At 41.4% G+C, this 22,389-nt stretch overlaps 1 protein-coding gene across 1 annotated transcript in view; it reads right to left on the bottom strand.

Moving 5' to 3' along the window:
• Positions 1 to 658: 658 nt before the first annotated feature.
• Positions 659 to 22,389, bottom strand: part of LOC111925168 (uncharacterized) — a 32,467-nt gene continuing 10,736 nt past the window's right edge. The window contains exons 3-5 of the mRNA XM_086877974.1: positions 17,465 to 20,508; positions 17,103 to 17,268; positions 659 to 2,418 (exon numbers count right to left, since the gene is read on the bottom strand). Of these exons, the coding sequence (XP_086734100.1) occupies positions 1,405 to 2,418; positions 17,103 to 17,268; positions 17,465 to 17,610 (1,326 nt within the window). The 5' untranslated portion in view covers positions 17,611 to 20,508 and the 3' untranslated portion in view covers positions 659 to 1,404. The remainder of the gene's footprint in view (positions 2,419 to 17,102; positions 17,269 to 17,464; positions 20,509 to 22,389) is intronic.

Here is a 22,389-nt window from a genome sequence, read left to right as displayed (position 1 = left end):
CTCATTTCCTACCAACATCAGCATGTTTACAAGCTGAGTTCTGCTGCATCTATCCACCTTCTGTTTTTCTAGACATCCATGTATTTTTACCTACTCTTGAGGTTTTATGGCAAGTCTCACCATTTTTTTTTAAGTCCCAGGTTCTAAGATCATTTGACCACCTTTAACAAAAACAAATCAAGCAATCAAAGAAGTGAAGTATCATTGAACATCCTAATTCTTGCTGTAAAAATCATATATAAAACAATTATTATTGCATGTTAATCTTATTAATAATATTTACACTGTACTGGAACCTCTACCAAATTGTCATAATACCAGTCTTAAACCCCATGAAATAGGTTTTTCTCCCTAAAAAGATTCTAAAGGGAACTAAGTTGAGACTGCATATGCTTGGTTTATTCTATATTTCACATAAACCCAATATTCAATCTTTAAAAGATGACTAAGATCTTAAAAAGTGACCAAAGGTGAAAAGGTAAAAAAGGCAAGACAAACAAAAAAAAAATATATGGATGAACTCTTCCACCATTTACCAAGAAATTGTAAAACAACAGAAGTCTGAAGAAACCAAGGGAAAACAGCATCAGATGCTGCCTTTTGAAGAATTCAATGAATATCTTGGCAGGAACTGTAAGACAAGGAAGAAGAATCAGTGCAAAGTGAAAAGTTGCATTTATTGTGCCTTCTTGCACTACATGGCTTAGTTAGTAGCCCTGCAAATGGACAACTGAAAAGATAGACCATATAATATAAGAAAATTGAGATTGAAGGACATTACAGATCATCCAGTCCTTGTGTGTGAATGAAGGATTAATTCATCTGAAAACATCCTTGGCAGGTGTTTGCCTAATGCATTATTAAAAATTTCAGTGACAGAGATTCCCATCTTGGTAAACAATATTCTTCAGTGTTTGTTGTCCTTAAAAGTTTTTCTCCTTTTCTGACTTGAATGTCTCCTGCTAAACTTACACTAATTTTTTGTTCTGCCAACAGTAAATATGAAGAACATTTTAATTTTGTCTTTCTGAAACAAACTTGCCAGAGCTGTGGGTGCAAGGGCAGTATTCTCAGGAGCAAAAAGCCCCAGACACCGGATTTTCTAAGGCTCCTGTTTTCCTCTTGATCCCTCCACCCAGTCCACATCCAGATTTCTTCTGCATGGTCCATATGTCTTGAAAAGTACACTCCATGCTGAGCTCAGGATATCTGAGGCCTTTCTAGTGTTGAGAAGAGTAGGTTATTTCCTCTGAGCCACTTGTTTGAGCATCTCAGAAATGACAGAGTTGTTCAACAGTATCACCTTATTTTTACTTGGTGGATTACTGATGTCTCCACACCCTCTTCTGAAAACTTCTACCTAAGCAGTCTAAAACAACTTCCTGGGTATCTGTTCTGTGACATTCAGTCATCATCCACCTGGATGATGTCTCCCAAGGCCATCCTTCGAATAGACTGCCTCCTCACAAAAGAGGCTTCATCCATCTCCCTTTGCTTTGCTCCTCGTTCCTTCTGCTTTTTGGACACATTTTCAATGAGCTTGCTGGCATCACTGAGGGTTTTTTGTGTCCTCTGACCTGCAGTTTTCTTCTTGCCTTCTCCCACACTTGGATCTGTGGCCTTTAAGGGTTTGGATTTCCCGGTGTCTTCCTGCTGCTCGTTCGTGTGTCTCAATCTGAATCGGCGCCGAGGAACATTTTGTCTGGAATCAGGGATGCTGTCAGGGCTGTTGGACTCTCCATGCACGTCAGACACCTGGAGGGTGGGGATTAATGGCTTACAGAGTGTCTTGGGAGCCTCCTCAGCACCTGCCTCTTTAGCTGACTTAGAGGTTGTCTCAGAAGGCAAAATAATTTGGATTTCTCCAAGGGGTTTGATGCTTTTAGGGGGTAGAGGATCATCTTTGTTCTCCAGAGCAGCCTTCTCATTCAGCTTTATCTTTTGGAGGTTTCCCAGCTCCCCCTGAGCCAGATTCTTTACCCGTTTCACGTGGGGTTCATTGTGGATGGAGTTGATCACCATCAGCTTCTGGGCAGCCATTTGGGCTTCTCTCTGGATGCTCATAATCTTCTGGAGCTGGGCTTCTTTTACTTCCACAGGGATCTCCAGAGGGGCCAACTTCACTGGTCTCTTCAGGGTGATGTTTTCTGTGCTACACAACTCATTTGCACGATGCAGGCTGGGAGACAAAATTCCCTCCTTCTTCACCTTTTCTGGACACAATTTTTTCTCTCCCTGACATGGCTTCTTCTCTGAAATCCTTGGAGGAGGAGGCTGGAAACCAAGGTTTCTGTGATCACTTCCTGGCTTCCCTCCCGCCAGGAGGAGAACTGGATTTTTGTCTGGCTGCAGGTTCACAATTGTGACTTCACTGACAGTGCAGTTATGCTTGGGCTTTTCTTCAGCCATTGGGGCACTCTGAAAGAAAACAAATATATGTGGAGATCACTCTCCTACATTGTATTAATCCTCAGTTAGGTTTTTATGCAATGTTTTTAAGTTAGAAAAGAGTGAACACTTGGTGTCTCTTGGAGTGTAGTCAACCTTAAATCCTAATCACTGTGCTGCTTAAACTGTCTTGCCCCAGGGTAATCCAAAATAAAGGGAAAATTTAGTCTCCATATCTAGAGAATAAATTAACCTGACAGCTGAGGAATCAGGGCTTGTCTCCTCCATGTCTGTCTCCAGTGCAACTCAAACATTACCACTCCTCTTTCTACTTTGTCCCAAATTTTGTATCTTTCCTAAGCAGTGAGCAGGCCCCGACTGCACACAGCACTCAGTAATTTCAAGGAAGTTTAGGGCCTCTTAAAAACATGAAAAATACCAGAGGATAAATGTTAGTTTGGGGAAGCTGCTAGTTGAGGTTCAGGAATGGTCCTTCCCTTTTCCTCTGACATTCTGTGATCTGGATTTTGCATATACTGACATGTGCTTTATATCTTTATAGGGTAGAGTAAGTTCCTTCATTTCCACCAGAATCCTGCCTAGTAGCACAAGGTACTTTTCCATAAAGAAGAGACCAACAAACTGATAATGATTTTGCTCATCTCAATGTAAAATACCCTGAAATATGCCCAGATTTGTTCAGAATACTGTGGATATTATTCAGTTTCAAAAATCTGGGCTATTAACTGAAAACACTGCTAAGTGGCAGATGTGGAAACCCTGGAGTTATTTACTTGTCCTTGTTCAGAGAAACTTTGTGGCTTGGGAAAAAACATTAGAATCAATAACCAGTGATCATTACTGTCAATAACATAAGATTCTCTTGGTAAATAGGCCTTTGCTGTTCAATTTCTGGTCCTGCACAGGCAGTGACAGGCTCATGGGCAGCATCAGGAGATGGGGTCTGTTCTTGCTTCTGCCCAAAGAAGGAAGTCCTCTTCCCTAAGGCAACTTTTTCATTCACACTCTGCTCTTTGTACACACGATAAGTTTTATGGGAGAGACAAAAACAATATTCTTGGCTGTATCTCAGTATCTCAGACTTCCAGCTCTTATTATCACAAAGATATCTTATTAAATTATAGTATTAACCTGCTTTTTCTCTGGCAAGTAAAGAACATGAGCTCCTTTCATCTCATCTAATTAAGTCTGGTTTGCTAATTCCTGTTCAGTGTTAGTGATGGGATTTTTTTTTTAAGTGCCTAAGTTTAGTATCATTGTAAATAAAAATTATACTCATCCTGCCTTTTCTGTTTCTTTCAGATTTCCAGGAAAACACTTAAGGATGCCCATGACTCTATAAATGTGAAATTAAATAAAAAAAACATAAATAAACCCTTCTACTGCAATGTAGGAATATAAAGCAATGGGACAGAATGAAAGCTGTAATGAAAATGGAGATATGGGAGAGAAGGAAAGAAAAGGCAAACAATGTATTATCAATGCATTATTATTTTGAAAATATTTTGGTTAAAAAGACTTTTACTTACCTTTAAAAATCTAGTACTCATCTAAAACCCAGCTACCCAGCCAAGCCTATAGAACAATCTGCCTAGACAATGTAACTTTCTACCCATGACCATATTTTGTTCTCATGCTGATTTCAGACAATAGTGACCAAGTGATTGGTTCATGCTCTGCTGATCTTCTGAGGAAAATTCAGACATGCTAAGAAGGCTTGGAGAAATCTTACACACTGCCTAAATCTGGTTGGATTCCTAATGTTAATACACTTAAACCCCATCCAAGGCTAATGTGCAAGCTGCATCCTCTGTTCCCATGCACACATTGCTCAGTACCTTCCAGAAATGTCCATCTGCTATGTATATACTCACAGTTAAAATTTAATTAAATAATTGGCCCAGTCTTGTGTTGGTAATTGCTCAGTGCCCAAAATTCCCTTTGCAGTAAATGAGAGACAGTAAATGAATGACTGCTTAAGGCCCTCTGGATCAAAGTATTATGATAGTGAAATTATCAAAGGGACCACCAGCCTTTATTTAGAAACCACAACCTTCATGTAATGTAAACACCTTCTTTCCTGGTCTCAGCTTGCTGATCCTTCTGATATCAGCTGCACAGTAATGGGACAGCAGAAATAGAAGTGTCACAGTACATTACCACTATTTAAATAAATTTAAAATATGCCCATTGGCAAATTGGCATGGAGTGGTTTCAGATCTAGGAAACTCAGTGCCCTCTCTAAACAGGAATCTGATGTCCCTCTAAAGCCATCTTAGTACCCAGACTTAGGGCCCTAGAGAGACGTGCTTCTACTATCTTTAACTCATTTTGATTTCAGAAGTCTGATTATTGCAGGGCAATAAACACTTGATTATGGGCTAAAAGTGAGATTTGAAAGAGTCTTACAGAAACCTGGTGCATCAGTTTGATGACTGGATGAAGAGAAGGGATTGAGCTGAGGTTCCTTTCCAGTATTGGTCCTCACATGTGTTGTTCTACATCTGATTAAATCAGACAGATACAAAGCAGCCTCTGGCACCCTGAGGTGTCCTATTGGCATGCACCTGGCAAAAATGGGGAACCAAAGTGAGCCAAGCACATAGCATGAGTTTAGATAACCTGACAACCAGCTGGACTTTAGCCAGGAAGTCAATCTGTCAGCAGGGAAAAGAAGCTGGTTGTTGTGCTGCCACCAGGCTCTGCAGGGCTTGAGATCCAAACCACTATTTTATGCACGTCACTTCCCCATATGGCTCCAAAATACTTCACCAATTCAGTCCTGTCGTGGATATACCTGCCAGGAGGCAATATTTGGTTGGTAGCATACATGATTGTACATACATCATGCTTAAGGTCAGGGTGGATGGAGCTTTGAGAAATCTGGTCTAGCATTGCTGTCCATGGCAGGGGGGTTGGAATTATCTTATCTTGAAGGTCACTACAAACCCAAACCATTCTATAAATCTGTGATCTTTGCTTCCTTTAAAAATCCCTGTTTTCTTAGTCACCCTCATGAGGTTTCCTCTCCTGGCTCAATTAAACCAAATTTATAGTGCATTTCATAAGAGTTAAAAAAAAAGAAAGCGCACACACACACACACACACACACACACGCAAAACACCACTCTAAATCCCAAATTCTTCCTACATAACAAAAAGCTTTAATCTCATTGCTACAGGATAATCTGTAGTGATAAGCAGATGTTACACAACTCTGATGCTTTTCCTTCCCATCATCACGTGTATCAACTGATTGCTGCAGCTCAAAGGGGAGGACAGAAATACCTAAGAAAGGAAGTTCACAGATCAAATCCTCCAGCTTATCTGGCTGAAAGCTTCTCCCAGAGTGGATTTTATTTTAGTTCAGTTCCAAAATAAACACCAAGCCTTCAGTGTGCTTTAATTCTCCATGTGATGCCTGAAGCTCTGCCACTGAAAACCCCTCTGGCATGTGGAGATCCATTACACATACTGTCATTCATCAGGGGAGAGAAACAATTCAGTTTAAACATCTAGGGATGAATGGCTTTGCATCCACTGCAGATTGTGTATGTACAGTAAATAGTCCAGGTCATCATGAATGAACAATACAGAAAACAGAGACAGCATCTGAATAATTCCCAGAAAAGCCTTAAATATGCAGCCTTGCACCTTTTCAGATAGCATCGTTATCACACCTGCAATGTCAGGGACTTAAATCAACATTTGCAGTGCTAGAAAAATTTATGAATGTTATATTGCCTGTGAGCCAGTGAGTCTGAGGAGGTCAGAGGGTCCATTTGGCTGATAAAGATAAAACATAACCGTGTTCATAATTGTCAGTACTGAACACAGTGTTAACATCACACCTGGCTCTCTTGGATCCCCAAACAAACAGGTACCAAGGTGCACTGAGTACAGGGACTTCATACAAATAAATTCTTGCTATGTTTCCTCAGTGCAGGATCCAGAGATAGTGTCACATGCTGCCACAACTCCCTTTGCACCACTGGTGTCTTAAAACAACAGTGGCAGAAAGGATAGTTCAAAACAGAACAAAGAAAAGACATTAGAGTGCTCTGAAAACCAGCTCATTATCAGGGAATTGGTTTCAAACCCCTTTTCCAGCACAGGCTGCTCATGGGATGCAGGGGAGATGTTTTTTCCCTCTGTGACAGTGTTTTTCACCTGTAAATTTGTACTGACTCCCTCTCCTGAACCATAAGGCACTAGAGAGTTTAAGCTACTCATCAACAGGGGAAATGAAGTTACATTAGTTTCCAAAACAGGTTCAATTCCAGATAACTTAATATTCAGATAACAAGTTGTCTATAAAAGATGGTGCCTTTGAATAATCAAAACCTGGAAAAAAAATCTGTGAATACTTAAAAATTATGTCAAGTACAAGTTTTGCTTGTGGATGAGTTGTTCTTACATTTTGGGCTTTATTTTGTAGGTGAGTGAAGGTTTGGGACATAACCTAGTATTTGCAATCATTAACCTGAAAGAATGCTTTGTGAAAACATTTCAAATTTGTTCATAAAAGTTGGCAGATCTTATGAGGAATTACCCAATTTTATACAATTTGGCACGCTCTTACTCCTAATGTTATTATTACTTTAATAGCTCCTCCTGGAATTCATGAGGAGACCAGTTTGGGTTCTAGGAATCCCATGGCAGATTGTCCCTTGCAGGCACACTCAATTTCCAAACCATGGAGTCTCCAGATTTCCCATGTGCCTCCCCAGCTTTACTGGGAAACCTCAGTCTTGGGAAGCTTCTCACTGGGATTTGCAATGTTGCAGGAAAGAAGGGGAAGTGCAGATCTCCAGTCCTAATGACAAGTAAGTCATGTAAACTAACTTTTCCAGCTTCCACCTCTAAATAGGGATATTGTTCCTTATTTAGATCAAGACAGAAATTTATAAAAAATGAGCAACTAATATTAGATTTCTAAATCCAGATTTAAGATATAAATAAATGACCTGTTTTTCAACAGTAGCGCTGGATTCAACTCCTTAAATTCAACCAACTTATTTAAGGATCTAGACTGTAACTCAAAATTCCAGCCTCAGCTTCAAAAATCTTAGTGTCAATGGTTAGAATAAGGAGATTGATTTCCCAAAGTTTGAGCACCTCTGAATCCCTGCCATCTCAACAAGACTGTGTGAGAAGTAAAGGTCTGTACATGCATCTGGTCCGCTGCTGACCTGGGGGTGTGTATCTGACATCACAGCACAAGCCTAAATCCCACTGCTGTGAGGGAAAAGAGAAATGAAAAATGCAGTATTTCCTGCTAGCTACCAGCTCCTGCTTATGTTACAAGCCCACAAAGATCACAGCACCAGCAGAACCTGAAAAGAGATTGAGTGCTTCCCTTGCTGTTTTCTTTTCTTAATTTAGGGCTTGGCACTGTAAAATCCAGAGTGATGGAGCTGTTTGCTGCAGTGGAAGCTCATGCCTAGGAATTAATGTGGTACCCTGCCCTATCCCACAGATTACAGAGGCCAGCACCTTGGAGTCAGGGAGAGCAGCTCTGCCATCATTCAATCTGCCTGTTCTCTGGGTGCCACCCATCCATTGCACTCAGAAATACCCAGGGAGACAAGCACCTTCTCTCAGCTCTGCCAGGCAATATTTCACTCACAACAGAAGAATGAGCATCCCTGTCTTCTGAAAAGGAGGTGTCAGCAGTGCCATTATTTTTCTTAGAACATACGGGCTAGAAAATTCACTTCTTCAGAGACCCTCAAGCCCACATATCCCATCTTTCCACAGAACTGGGGGCTCATTTCTCCTGCCAGAATTGTTCCTTTTTTTGTTTTCTTTGGGCAATTAGGCCAGAAGTGAAAAAATGACATGACTGCATGGTCTGGTAGTAAGGGCATCTTTGGATGCACCCTTTGACAAGGACAATTTAATACAATTGGCTTCACTGCCAAAATCTTCTAGAATGTCCAGTTATAAGGCTTAAAGCTCCTCTCTCACTTTCTTACCCCTTGCTGCAACACATTTTTATCTCCACATCTCTAACAGGAGGATTTCAGGTTGTTTCTAGACCAGGATTGTCTCATATTTTCACTAGGACACGTTCCCAATGGGTTGCTTCAGGTTTAGTTTCATTAGAACTGTGGATTCCTGTAGCAGGAAAAGATTTTGGGGAGGCATTTGGGAGCAGTTTAAGGCTGTGAACAATGGACAGGAGCCAATTCTGCCTCTTCAGCTGTTAGAATCCAGTCTGAGGTGCATGCCTGAGGCATCCTCCACAGTGCTGGGTAATGACCAGCTCACAGTCTCTGAAAGCAGGTACTTCAGACTGGGGGGATCTCATCTTCCAGGAGATCTTGTCCTACTTTGTGGCTCCAGTGGCTAAAGGCAAAGGAGAGAAGCTCAGACCAGGGAGCCAGCAGTGCTCTGGAGCCTGCAAAGGAGACTCCAGCTCTTTAATGGCTGGGACGGGCCCTGAATTCTACCCTTTGTGATAATTTTCTTGTCCACATTCTGTGGCTATTACTCACTTCAGACTCTCACTCCTTAAATACATTTTTCACAAGTTCCTATTAAACTGTGGGTATCATATAGTGTTATACCAGTATTGATGTTAAAGCAGAATTACCTGCTAGTCCTGCTAATCCACTGATGCTTTGACAGCAGGGATCTTACAAATAGAGATTCTTCGTGAAAAAATGATTAAACACAACCTGAAAGGCTTCAGCTTTCCAATTCCCTGAAAACTTACCATTTCCTTGTTGAATGCTGTAGCATTTAAGGCCAGAAGAATAAACGACAGCCCATCCTCTGATCCACTAATGACATGGATGTTGAAGGATTTTGATGTCACTTTTTTTATCCTCAAGCCTATTATCTGGCTCTTCTGCCTTTCGCTCTTCAAACAGAGGCTGCTTTAGAGGGATTGCAGTGGGTGGGCAGGGAATGTTGGAGCTGTTCTACTTTTTGTATGGACTGAGTCCACAGCCAGAGACAAGTCACTGAATATCTCTGAGCCTCACAATCAAGGCACGTCCTTTAGATATTTTTTTAGGAATTGTGAGTCTGTTGCACTGCTCGAGAAAATCACTATAATCTCTTGCAACCTAAATTTACCTCTGGCTTCAGCAGGACAGTGTTTGGTGTGTTCCACTCTGTCCAGTGGTCCTGAAGTGCTGCAGTGCTGTTCAGTTCCTGTGCTCTGATCTGGGAAGGGCTACGTTTCAATGACATGTGGATCCCTGCACCATTTGGAGACTGCTGTAGTTCCAGATGGTAGGCAGAATTCATTAATCTATGCCATGAAAATTTAATTCATATGAAGGTAGTAAATTGTTTATGTATAAAATAGGCAGGGCTAATACATAAACATTTAGGGCTGAATCACACCAGGCCACAAGCACACACAGATCACGGTGAACTCAGCTTTTTGGCTGTTGTAACAAGATCAATTGAACAGAATTATTAAGTGCAGATACTCTGTATTTGGGTAGTATATGTCAACACAATAGCTGCTGCACTGTTAAAACAGCCCACCCCTCCCCATAGTAATTTTAACTCAATCTTAAGAAGCCAGCACTGATTGAAGAGAGAAAAAAACATAATAATAGAGAGAGCATCTAGCAGCCTGGGCTTGCTGCTGCATTTGCATTGACGTCAGAGCAAACAAGATTAAATGGAGGCAAGCACAGCTACAGAAATGTGACCTTAAACACAGCCTCAGAGTTGCAGATACTGCCAAAATCTTAGCTGTAACTCCACCTGGCTGGCTGATGTAGGCACAAAGTCTGTGAGGAGCAGCCGGAGATCCCAGCAGCAGCTGGCACGGTGAGAGCTCTGCTCAGCACCGAGCTCAGGGCACAGGGACACAGACAGGAGCCAGGGTGGGGCAGAAGGATCTTGCTGACACCGTCCTCCACAAGCAGCCACTGAGGCTGGCAGAAGGTACAGCAGCCTCTCACTGCTGGGGTTGCTTCAGTCTAGTCCAGCATTAGGGAAAAGATGGAAAAAGGCTTGATCTCATTTTCCCAGTCACTGACTCTCTTTCTCTTTGCCCACTGTAACCCTGACACTTTTGAGATCCAGTCTTGGAAAGCCAAAGTCACAGGGAGAACCAGGCTGCTGGGAAGAATGGTTAATGGCACCTTCAAAAAGCTGAGAACAATTGCAGCTAGAAGTTTGTTACCATAGGAGCAAAGCCCATTCAAGTCTACTCAATCAAATAAAGCATGATTACATGGTGACATTGCCAAAATCTGAACCACTGTTCACTGAACAAAACCACAAAAAGTTATCCACAACCGATAAAAAATCCTAAGCAGGAAGATCCCAACCTTCCCAGACACTATGATTTAGAGTGAGTGAAGGTACTTCCTTTGATTTAAAGGATGAGATTACCTGCTGTGCATCATTTAAACCTCTCAAAACCAGGGTGAACTGGAGTATAGAAGATTTAATGACTTCACAGTGTCTGACTGCTCTCAGAATTATTTCACTTTGCCACAAAAGAGATTCCATTTTGGATCTGTGGGGTAAAGCATCTCTCTAAGGATTCAAATGGAATCAACCAGAACAGCAATTTCAGGCTGTTTCCCCAACTTGGAGAAGATAATCCAAGCACAAAGTCTTTTTTATGTCTCTGTATTAATGAGTTGTTCTGGAGTGGTTCAAGCACAGGGGGAGAGCTTTGGCAGACAAGTTATGTTGTAGGACCTCCCCCAATCAATTTGTCTCAGCTGAAGAAAACTGGAGATAGTTTATCCGTGAGCTACCGAGGATTAAATTCTTATCCTGTTTGCTTCTTAAGGCATCTACAGATAGCTGGGCAGTTTTGTGTCACCTGCAGCTTAGAGTCCATAATAAAACCAGGTAGGTTCCCTGGTGGGGGTGGAGATGCAGTAATTAAACTTAGCCTAATAACTGTATTACACTCAGGGCTCCATCCAGATGCTCCTGTAATGGGCTAAGCTGAGTGCAATGAGGAGCCAAAAATCCTTTCAATATCTTGTCCCAGAGTTCATGGGGACTTGCTGCCTTTCTGGTCTTGTTCCAGGCAAAACATTCAGACTATTTTTGGGAAGTGCAGGAGCTTCTGAGACCCTCTTGGATCAGATTTCAGGATCTTGTATCATTTACTGATCCCAGCATTAAGAAAAGGAGAGAGTTGTGTTACATTGTTTGTTTTTTTTTTTATTTACCCATGTGGCTTTGTGGGTACAAATACTTCTGCAGAGATATTTGGCTTAGATACTGGTGGGTTTGTAAAATCCAGTAAATCTGATCAATCCAGTAAATCTAATCAAATTTCACCAAGCAATTGTTCCTCATCCTTAGGAGCTCAGGGATCTAAGCTGTATTATGCTACCTAGCTTATTACTGAAAGGTCACTGAAGACTCAATGTATCCTTCACTGCCTTTCTTCTGTCTTCTCTTTAATGTGTCAAAGAGCTGTTATTGCAATAACTGCAACCAGTTCTGTTTTAGGACCAAAAATCTTAGAATATCCCATGCAGAATTTGCTGATCCTGCCCACATGGATCACTGGTGCTGCCCTGGAGACACTTAATGTACCATTGAATGGCACAGAGCAGCAGTTTTTATTTCTTCTGAATCATGAGGTATTGAGATCTTGGCACTTGTGACTTGTGTTTTAAGCCTTTTCTAGTCCATCAGCCAAGAGTTGCTTTTTTGATTCAACACTTAGCAGCTGACTTTACTTAATTTGGAAACACAAACAGACCCTTTGCCTCACTCTGACTGCATGTTTAACTTTTGGCCAAAAGACAACCAGCTTTAAACCAGACAAAAACTCCTTGTGACTACAGCACTGGCTCCCCACTCTGTCTCCTGATGTCCAAGGAACCAAGTTATTGGAATAAGGAGCACCTAATCCACCAAGCCTGAGAGCACCTGAATTTTTATGTGTTGGTGATGTTCCAGTGACCTTGCCAATGAATAGGACACCCTTACTTGCAGATGCCCCCATTAGTCCAAGTGTTCATGTGGGAGGAAAATCTAATAATTTCATTGTGGAATTTCTGAATTCAGCTTGCCAGCTCCATAGGAATTTTGGTGACTGTACTCATCTCCCACTATTTTATTTATTTTACTCCTTATTACCATTGCTTTGCACCCAGGAGTCAGGATGTAACAAAAAACAGCTTTTCTCATGGAAGTTAAATACATCTCACTACACAGGACAAACAAATCCTGGAAAAATAGTAGCTTTCCAGCACAATGCCAGGACTAAGACAGGTGTGTGCTTCTCCAGGTAAGCTGCTGTCCTTGAAAGCACAAGGACTTTTCCTGATATCTGAGCTGGTCATGGAGATAATTTCAGCTCTCCTGGAGAGTATAATTTAAAGTTAGAGTTTTTCCAGTATGGTCCATAACACTAATCTTGATAATTATATTATCCATAGGTCTGAAGACCCTCCTAAAAATTTGGGTTTGTTCTGCCCTTGTGCTCAGAAATTCATCTCTCAGTGGAAAGCTTTCTGTTCACTTTGGTGGGTTTTAGAAGTAAGCCAGCAAGGAAATCTTCAGTATTATCCAAAGTCAGATGTCTGTAATGTAACATACAGCTACACCCTGGGAAATCCTTCAAGATCCCAGGAGGCCTTGATTCTGCTCCCTTTTATAATCAGTGATGGTATTGCCCTTGATTTCAGAGGCAGAATCAAGATGGGGATTGTTTCAAATCCACCAGGACAATTCCATTGTACATAGTCTTCACCCCAATTTATGTCTGGCTATGGAAAAAGGATACCTCCCACACATATTCCTCTTGGGCATTCCATATGTTCCTCAGCTGAGGATCCAGTGACTTTCACTCACTACATGTGTGCAAACAGCCCATTCAAGCATTCTTAAAAGTGAAGAAAAGTGAATATGAAGCCTGTTCCTGTTCAAAATTCCATGCAAGGCCTCAAATTCAAGTGTTGGCAGCATCTTGCTTCCTCCTGACTTTCTGAAAAAAATGCAGGGTTTTCCTCATCAGTAGAACTCTGCACTCATTAGTTTCCATAGGATGAACATCTTTGGTCTGTTAAAAATATCTCTGTCTATACCAACAATTTTATTTTCAGCTTCAAAAGTCACCCAGACCAGTACTGTCTCCCAAAGACTCAGATGCTTTCTCTTAGCACTGTTCAGCACCTCATTTTGCTCTCAGCTCATGGACCTTGAGTCTCAGGTCTGTGGCTTTCCTTGCTTTGTCTCACCACAACTTCTGTTCCTGACCCCTGCAATTTACTTTTGAAGGAGGTAATTTCTCCCTATAACACTTGGAATGCTTTTGGGATTGGTTTTCTCTGATGAGAGGTACAGTGGGCTACCTTAACCATCAAGGTGGTGTGTCCATTGGCACACCCACACATCTTTTGTGTGCCTGTATTGCTTATTCTAATTCAGCAGCCTACTGTCTTATCTAGTCAGAGTGCTTTGAGAGGCAAATCCTATCAGAGCATAATGGGAAGTTAAAGCTATTAACAGCAGATTCTTAGCGGGTCAGGGGGCAGAAGGGGAGCTCTCTAATCATCTTCAGATACATTTTCTTTCCTTTCTCATAAACTTGAATAATAACTAAATATCAGCTCCTCTCTCTAGCTTTAGATGCTATTAGCACATTCAATCAGTAACCCAGAAAAGGAGATAAAAGCACAAATACATAGAATCACACAATCATAAAACCACAGAATGTGGTTTGGGTAGGAAGGGACCTTTCTACCCCCTGCCATGAGCAGGGACCCTTTCCTCTAGAGCAGCTGTCAAAGCTTGATGTCAACAGGCTTGGCAGGCCACCAGCTGTGGAGCAGGAGTGGCTTTTCATTCCCCATCCCTAGGAACATCTTCAGGGGGAAAGGGCCCCCTCTCAGTGGAGTCTTGTGCTGGCTGTCCTTCCTGATAATTGTGTTTCTGGTAGAAAAGAACAGGGGCATGGAGAAGCCTAGAGACAGGAAGGGACATCATTCCTGTGAAAAGGAGGCCTTACTGAAACAATATTTGTTTCCTGACATTATCTTCTGATCAAGGAACAGAAAGTTCTTCTCCTGCTCTCTGTCTCCTTCATGGGCCTGCACTGAGCTCCTCACCTGAGAAACTTTATATCACAGAGACAGGGAGGCTTTTTTCCATGGCTACTGTCATTAATTACCTTGATAATTTCCATCCTTAAAATTCAGGTCTGAATTATTACTCATTTCCCATCCTGACCAGCCCACTACCCTGTCTAAACATCTCATTTGATTGTTGCTGCCTTGATTAAATAGTTGGTACAATGTGTATCTTATTATCTTATCCCTGGTCAGCGTTGTTTTTAAGCATCTCTTTCCCAGGAATTGTTGAATCAAGAGTGAAGGTATTCAAAGGAATCAAGGGAGGTAATAAACATCATTCAAGGTGATCTTCAGCCATTTTAGAGCAATGAACACCACCTTGTGTAGTGGAGGTATGTATAAATTATACTGTATATACTAAACTCAGGGATTTTAGTTCCTCTTGTCTGTGGAGACCAATGTTGGGCTTAAGTCACACCTCTTACTTGTTTTAAATAATTAAAAATCAAGCCCTCTTGGTGCCTTGCAGGACATTTGGTCCGTTCCATCATTACAGAATAAAAAAAAAAAAAAAAACAAAACATGAAAGGAATTAGCAGACATCAGCTCTTAATCTCCAAATGCTCAGACTCAGGAGGGTTAAGGAGACTTAACATCTCCTGATATGGTTCCCATATTGCAAGCAGACTAAACAAATATCTCTGTGATCTTAAGGCTAACATCAAACCATCACCTCATAAAGAAAAGACGCTGACTGAAAAGTGTGGATCATGGAGGAAGCTGTTCTTGTCTATGGTCTTACTTCTGTCAGTTTGTGAGGAAACATTCCCAGAACACCATTCTCATTGGCCATGTTGTGACAGCAGCACCACAACCAATCTGCTTTGGATTACCCAAGGATTCAGATGGTGCCACACACCTGCAAAGCCACCAGCACCCCATATCCCAAATGTGCAGGTTTAATCTCACAGCACAATCCTGAAGAGCTTCTTTATGCTGACAAGCTGTGGAAGGTTTGTGTAGCTCAGACAGAGAACTTGTCCTATGCCCTCTGCCACACAGATTCCCTCTCAGCACTGTACCTCAGGCCTCTCACAGTTTTTTGAGTGCTCTCCCAGTTGCTGGGAAGGCATCATGACTGAAACTAGAATAGAAATTCTGGTTCTTTTCCCATTACTCCAATAAGCACCTGGAATGCTTTCCTCATTTGGAAAACCACCCAGTAGGACCCCAGCTTTACAAAGGTGTGTAATCACCTTCTTGTGGGATTTTCCTCCTTACCTACATTTTCATATTGCAGAAATAAGACCAGTATTCTCATTTGTGTCCCATCAATTTCTTTGTTCAATTCATTGATCTTGGAGATCTCCTTAAGGAAATCAGGAAAACCAGGCTTAATCTTTTCCTGAATCCTTTCCCTGATAGTGAAAAGCTGATGGTGGTTATTATTAGCAACTTGGCTTTACAGGTATGTATGTGTTGGAATAAGCTGGTCTATTTTAGTAGCAATTTTCTATTCTGTCAAAAGATACTGGAGATCTCAAGACAAATACATCATGAAAAGATAAAAGCATGCTTTACTTACAGAAAAATCCTAAGAAATGTAGTGAAAAAGGGTACAGAACAGTCATAGATAAATCTTTAAGATATACAGAGTTAAATAGAGCTCTCCCCAGTTTTGCACACATCATAGAGGATTGAATAAGAAGACTAGACATTCAAAGAATCATAGAATGGCTTGGGAAAGGTCTTAAAGATCATCTTCTTCCACCCCCCTGCCATGGGCAAAGACACCTTCCACAGGTTGCTCAGAGCCCCATCCAGCCTGGCCTTGGACACTTCCAGGGATAAGGGGAGTCCATGACTTGTGAGTGACCTGTTCCTGCATAGTAAAGAATTTCTCCTAATATCTAACCTTCCTGACATCCAGGCTAAGTCTACCCTCCTTCAGCTTTGTTGGGATTCAATGAAGTTGAGGGGAAGTAGCTTCCTTTCACAGCTACAGGCCTCTTCCTCTAAAGATGATAGCAAGTGGTCCTTCAGGGAGAGATGCCAAAGGCTGAAAGATCATACTGTATAATGGGAGACAGTGTCTGCAGATTAAGAAATCTGTAGAGACTGAACATCCAGTTTTCAGCTGTGTGACATTGTCACACTGTTCATGACAACCAGAAGGATTGAGATTGCAAACTAATATGGCTTTTTTTTTTTTGCCAGCATAATTTTCAATTTTTACAAGCTCCAAAGATCACAGGTTCCTGTTACAGCCCCTGCTAAATATCCTGAAATACATATCTTCTAGAAAACTGTTCTGTTTTAGCCATTCTTTTAACTAGATTCTGCCACGAGGAGGGATTTTGAGCCCATTTTTGCTGTACAGTTCATTGTTCCTAATCTCTTCATTGCTATTGCTATAGCAATCAAGTGCCTGTGAGATGCCCCAACTAGAAAATGTCTTTTTTATTTCATTAGCTCCCAAGCTGAATCCTATTACTTATTAATAACCTCATTCCACCCATGCTCTGCATTGATCCCTCTTATCAGCCCTGGCTCCTGCTGTCTTCTCAGCTTTCTCAGTGTAATGTTTTCAAAGGTAAAAATTTCCAGCCGTCTCTCCAAGCAAGACTCCTGTGCAATCAATAAGAAGCTCATCACTTCCACACTCACCAGCCGCCCTGGCAGCTCTTGCTTTGCTCGTTGTTTTATCATTCCCAAAAGTGTCTCCTCCTCCTCCTGATGAGATGGGTGTACTCGGCCGGACTCAACCTGCTGCAGCAGGGAAGGAAGGGACCAGGTGCCTTGTTTGCTCAGGAGGACTGAAAGGCTTAGAAATCTTACAGAGAGATAAGTGGGAGATTAGGGTCAGCATTACTGCAGGCACCTAGGGACTGAGCAGATTCCAGAGCTGAAAAAGGCACACGTGAATGTGTTGTATTCTACTCATTTCTTTAAAGAAAGGAGTATTCTTACTTTAAGTACCCACGTTTAAAGAGTCCCCCTCCTCCATCCATCCTTCTCTCATCATGTACCTTTTTGATTCTTCTTGCTTCTTTTCTGTGCCCTGCTTGCCTTGCCTTGTCTTTGCTCTCTTTTCATAGAGGAACATGACCCCAAAATCCCCACATGCACATGCCCAGCAATTGAGGTGTTGATTCCTAAAATAATGCCCCCACATTTGTGTTTCAACATCTGAGCAAAAACTGATTTTATGCAGAACCAGTGATGGGGTTTCTGGGTATGTTTGGATTCTGAAAGCCCAGTCATTTATGTTCTATCCTAATTTCAGTGCATGATGTAGAGCCTAAGTCCAGGGAAATCTGATAACCTACAGCGAGGAATGTTGAGAGGTTATTCAAGCCTTATCAAACCTTGCTCACTATGATTTTGATAATGATTTGGGATACATTATGATAATGATTTGAGATACATTATGAACATCCATTGTATGGAGTAGAAGAACTTTTCTAAGATCATGCTGAAAGTGCAGCAAGTTTTAACAGCCCTAATTCCATTGACAGCACTCCCAGCTCTGTGCCAAAAGGGAGCAAGGGAACGTGAGAGAGGAATGAAAGCCATGAGATCACCCAGCCTATGACATCTGGGAGATGACAATAATGCAGGTAGGGGCTAAATTAGTTAACAGAGACACACAGTGCATTTTAAATTCATTGCAATTCATTGCTCATTGGGTCAGGGTCTCACATGGAGGTGGATAGACTAAGCTCTAGAGGTGTGGTTTTCACATTACAATGACCTAAATTCATCTAAAGCACACATTTTGTGCTGACTTATGCAACTTGCATAAAACTTCTGTTACATTGCCAAACACAGCACCTAGTGTCTAATTCAAGGTCTCTTCATGTTATCTCTTCACTTGTTTCAAAACTGTTCTGCAAGACCTTGCTGTTTGCCACTATCAGACTCTGTGTAGAATTTATGGTTCTCTGTGATTCACTCTGCAAAATCCTTTCTTCAATCATTCATCTTTCACCACCAGAAGTCCTTACAAAGCACCAGCTGAGGGCACAACACATGAATCCCTGCTGCAGCAAGACAGACACCTAAACTTAGTTTGGTCCTTCCAAGTCCTTAAACCAGCCACAATTTGCTGTATTTTCTGGCTGTGTTTATTTGGTGCTGCTTAACTGCCTGTCACATACACCCAGCTCTTCTGCATTGTCCTCTTCCCATGTCCTGCCACTTCCAGGCTTTGCTTTCCCATAACATAGTCCCAAGTCAAGGTCATCAGAATTACATGGATCTCCTGACTACACAGACATTTTGGTCTGTGCTGCCTCACACCCATGAGTCGTTTTTTTTTAAAAAAAGCCTGATCTTCAGAATTTTTAATTTTTTTCCCACTGATCCTCATTTGGAGAAGATGCAGATGTTTCCCACTTGGCCGACGCCTCCATGTATGCACTGACAGATGCTCAGCAACATCAGTGCTTATTTCCAGCCTCTCCTCAGATGTACTGATGAATGTCACATTTGCAGCACTCTTGTCTCCAGTGTTTTTCTAAACCCTGCTATTGTGGCAAGCAAACCTACTCACAATTGCTGTCAACCAATGGGTCTAGCCTTAGAGTGGTTCCTGAACTTATTTATTTTTGTTTCTGTCTTGAGCAGCTGCAGGAGCTGAGCTTTTATCAGCACCAGCAGAAATAGATAAATTCAGTAGCAGACATCCAGCAAGGAAACATGAGAACTTCAGAAACATTCTGGAATTTAATCAGGCTGAATATACACTAATAAATTAAATATGCTAGGGTACATTTTTTTCCAAACTGAAGCCAGCTATTCAAAGTGCAACCTGCCAGGCCTGGATTGCTGATCACAATGGGACTGTACATGGAGACAATCCAGTTTTACAGCCAAGGACAACGTCTGTTGTCACTAATGCCACTGGGGACACCAGTTCCCTCTCTCTTCTGCTTTGAAGAGTCCATGATCTTAATCTGAAGAGACTTTATTGGTTTTGTGGGGGTGTGTTTTACAAGGAGATAAATGAATATCCAATTTTTTCCCTATACACTTTTTATTCTGAAAGGTCCATCATCTTCCCTGCAAATAAACAGAGCTATGGTATCCACCTTTCTCATCCATCACCGGTTAGGAAGATTACTCTGCCATGGATATGGAAGCCAGGGGAGCTACAAGAATCTCTGAGTATCAGCAAATGAGTCTTGACTTTTAGCAATAACCACAGTAAACCACATCACTCCAAACAATGTGGGACAGTACAGACAGGACCCATAATATTCCTCAAATTATGACTCTGAAGAGTAACTTTACACCTTCCTTCTGTCTGCATATCAGTCTGGGAAAATCAGGGCTAATGATACTTTTGTCCTCAAACATTTTCATCCAGGAATGAAAAATTCACAGCCATGCCAGATTCTGAAGGCCAGCTTCAGGCAGTTCACACACCCAAACACAAAGAGCAAGAACTGTTCCAGAACCTGAATGTCCAGCTGCTGGCTGATGCAGGATCAGTGCATGCAACCCCCAACCTTCCTGTGGTCAAGTTGGCCACCAGGACTTGATGAAAGCTCCTGGGTCCCATCATGCTGGGCACAGTCTAAATACCACTGAACAGCAGCCTCTCAAACATTTACAACCCAAGTAGAAAATGCAGTCTGGGGGAGGCTGTGGAGGCAGCACAGGGGAGGTGATCCACACCAGTCTCAGCAGGAGGTTAATTGCAGCTATTTGGGCAGCCCAGCTGATGCTCCCTGGCTGGTGGGGACTGTGTGTTTCTAACCCTTTGGACTCTGCTTCTTTCTTGCCACAAAAGTACTTTGATTTGGTAGGGGTTTTGTTTGTTTGTTTTTTGAGGTAGGTTTGTTTGCTTAATTTATTATTTTATCCTGACTGAGCTGGATGGCACATGATAACCTTGGAAAACACAATCCTGAGTTGGTGCTGCCTCCAAGGAGGAGATGGTGCTCCCGAAGGCTCCCAGGGCTTTGCTCTCCCAGAAGAGCCAGGATGCCTTCCCATGATGTTTTAACAGATCCTTCCAGACAGTGATGTTTAATGGCTGTAAAGATTCAGCAGTCCCAGTGTCACTCTAAAAAAGCAACAAAACCAGGATATATAAGTTTTCCAGAAATAAAAATCAAATAAAATGCTGCATTTTGCTGTTAACATTATGATTTGAGCTAAGCACAGCACTATGGAAACTAGATGTTCAAAAGAATATATTCTTTGCTTCAGGACCTTTTTTTTACTGTGCCAGGGTCCTTTCCACAGATAACAGTCCATAAGACAAGTTCTTCAACCCCTGTGAAAATGTGCTATTAATTTATATTTTCATTTAAAATTATGTGCTTTTTTCATCCCTGATGTGTTTTTCTATTTTTTGTCCAGAGTTTACTAACTCACACTGAAGTGAACAGATGAGAGATATGTGCTTACACTTTGGCAGAGAATTGCTGAGGTGGGGAGTTTTCAATAGCAAAAAGAAAGATGGAAATGCCTAAGCAGTTATTTTAATCAATTGTTCTTTCTAAAGAGAGCAGCTCAGGGGGTGAAGTAAGCATTTCAAAATTATGTATGAATGTTTAAAATCCTCCTAAATCAAAGCTTGGAACACACTCTCTGGACTGGGAGTCAAACAAAAATAATTAAGATATGCCAATACATTTTCATCAAAACCTTTTGGGAACCCAGCTCATGTAAATTACCATGAATGCATAGATTACCATGGATGTGTAAATTAAAATTCTCTCTTTTTTAAAAAACACTGGCTTAAAAATGTCTGAAAAGCATTCTACAAACAGCAGTCAACATCTGTGGATCAGTGCAGAGAGTTAGGAAGGATTTAACTTTTAATATGGGCAGATAGTGACAGACAAGGGGCAGAGGTTTAGATTAGGTATGTGCTCAGTTGGGTCCTAAAAAGAGGACCCAAAAAAAAATAAAGAGTTCAGACATTTAAGGCTCTAAAGCCAGTGCTCTGTCCTGTTTTTCCACCTTCCTTTGAAAACTAAATATTCAGAAATTGCCTCAAGCACAAGTGGGTATGGCTCTCAAAAGATTACATGGGGGGGAAAAAAGGCTTTTGCAAGACAATTTAAAAAGAAAAAAAAAAAACCCAGTTTTTCAAAAGAAACACTATACACAATCTTGTTCTAAAGCATATATGATGAATAGGAAAAGACAAATTGCACTGAAGACTGAAATACAATGGGCATGGGGTAATCAGCTTATGAGCTGTTTTCATACAATAGAGGAAACCATGCATAATTTTCAGAGACACCTTCAGATCTCACATCCTTCGAACAACATCCTTATACAAGCAGAGGCTCTTCAGAGCAGACCTCTTCTGTTTTCTGCCTTCATTTGCACCTTTACAGACATCAGTGAGAAATCTGATCAGAGTCCTCTAGTCTCAGGAAAATGAGAAATTATTTCAGTTGCATCTATTGCACATTGCATGTTAAGTTATAGATTTGTTACTGTCTGCACAACAGAAGTTCAGGTGATCTCTTGCACCCATGTACAATAATTTTGATAGCAATTATGATATACACACAAGTTTTCTTTCCAAGTCAGTGACAGGTTTTTATGTGGGTTTGACTTCATGAGCTGCTTGCACAAGGAAGGGGCACTCATTCTCTCCCTTTATAAAAAATTTTGCTCCTGCCTAAATGTTGCTGCAGACAGAAGTTGAGAACCTTGAAAGCAGGCGTGAAGAAGAAAAGCAGAGGGCACTCTTCTTTGGTAAAATTCACACTTTTATGGTAAATAATTAATTAGACAGGAAGGTAGCCAGACCAGTGTCTGCACAGGTAAATTTTTGCAGGCTAAGACCTCAGAAAATACATCCCCATTGCCCAGAACAGACAGATCAGATTTGATCTCCCACAGAGTCTCTTTTCAGACCACTATTTAACTCACACATGTCCAGTGGGAGGCCCAGGGAATTGGAAAAGCAAGAACCAGAAAG

Source organism: Cyanistes caeruleus, chromosome 1 (assembly GCF_971803275.1).
Source record: "Cyanistes caeruleus chromosome 1, bCyaCae1.hap1.1, whole genome shotgun sequence".
Classification (NCBI taxonomy): domain Eukaryota; kingdom Metazoa; phylum Chordata; class Aves; order Passeriformes; family Paridae; genus Cyanistes; species Cyanistes caeruleus.
This window is presented reverse-complemented; position numbering and strand designations above follow the sequence as displayed.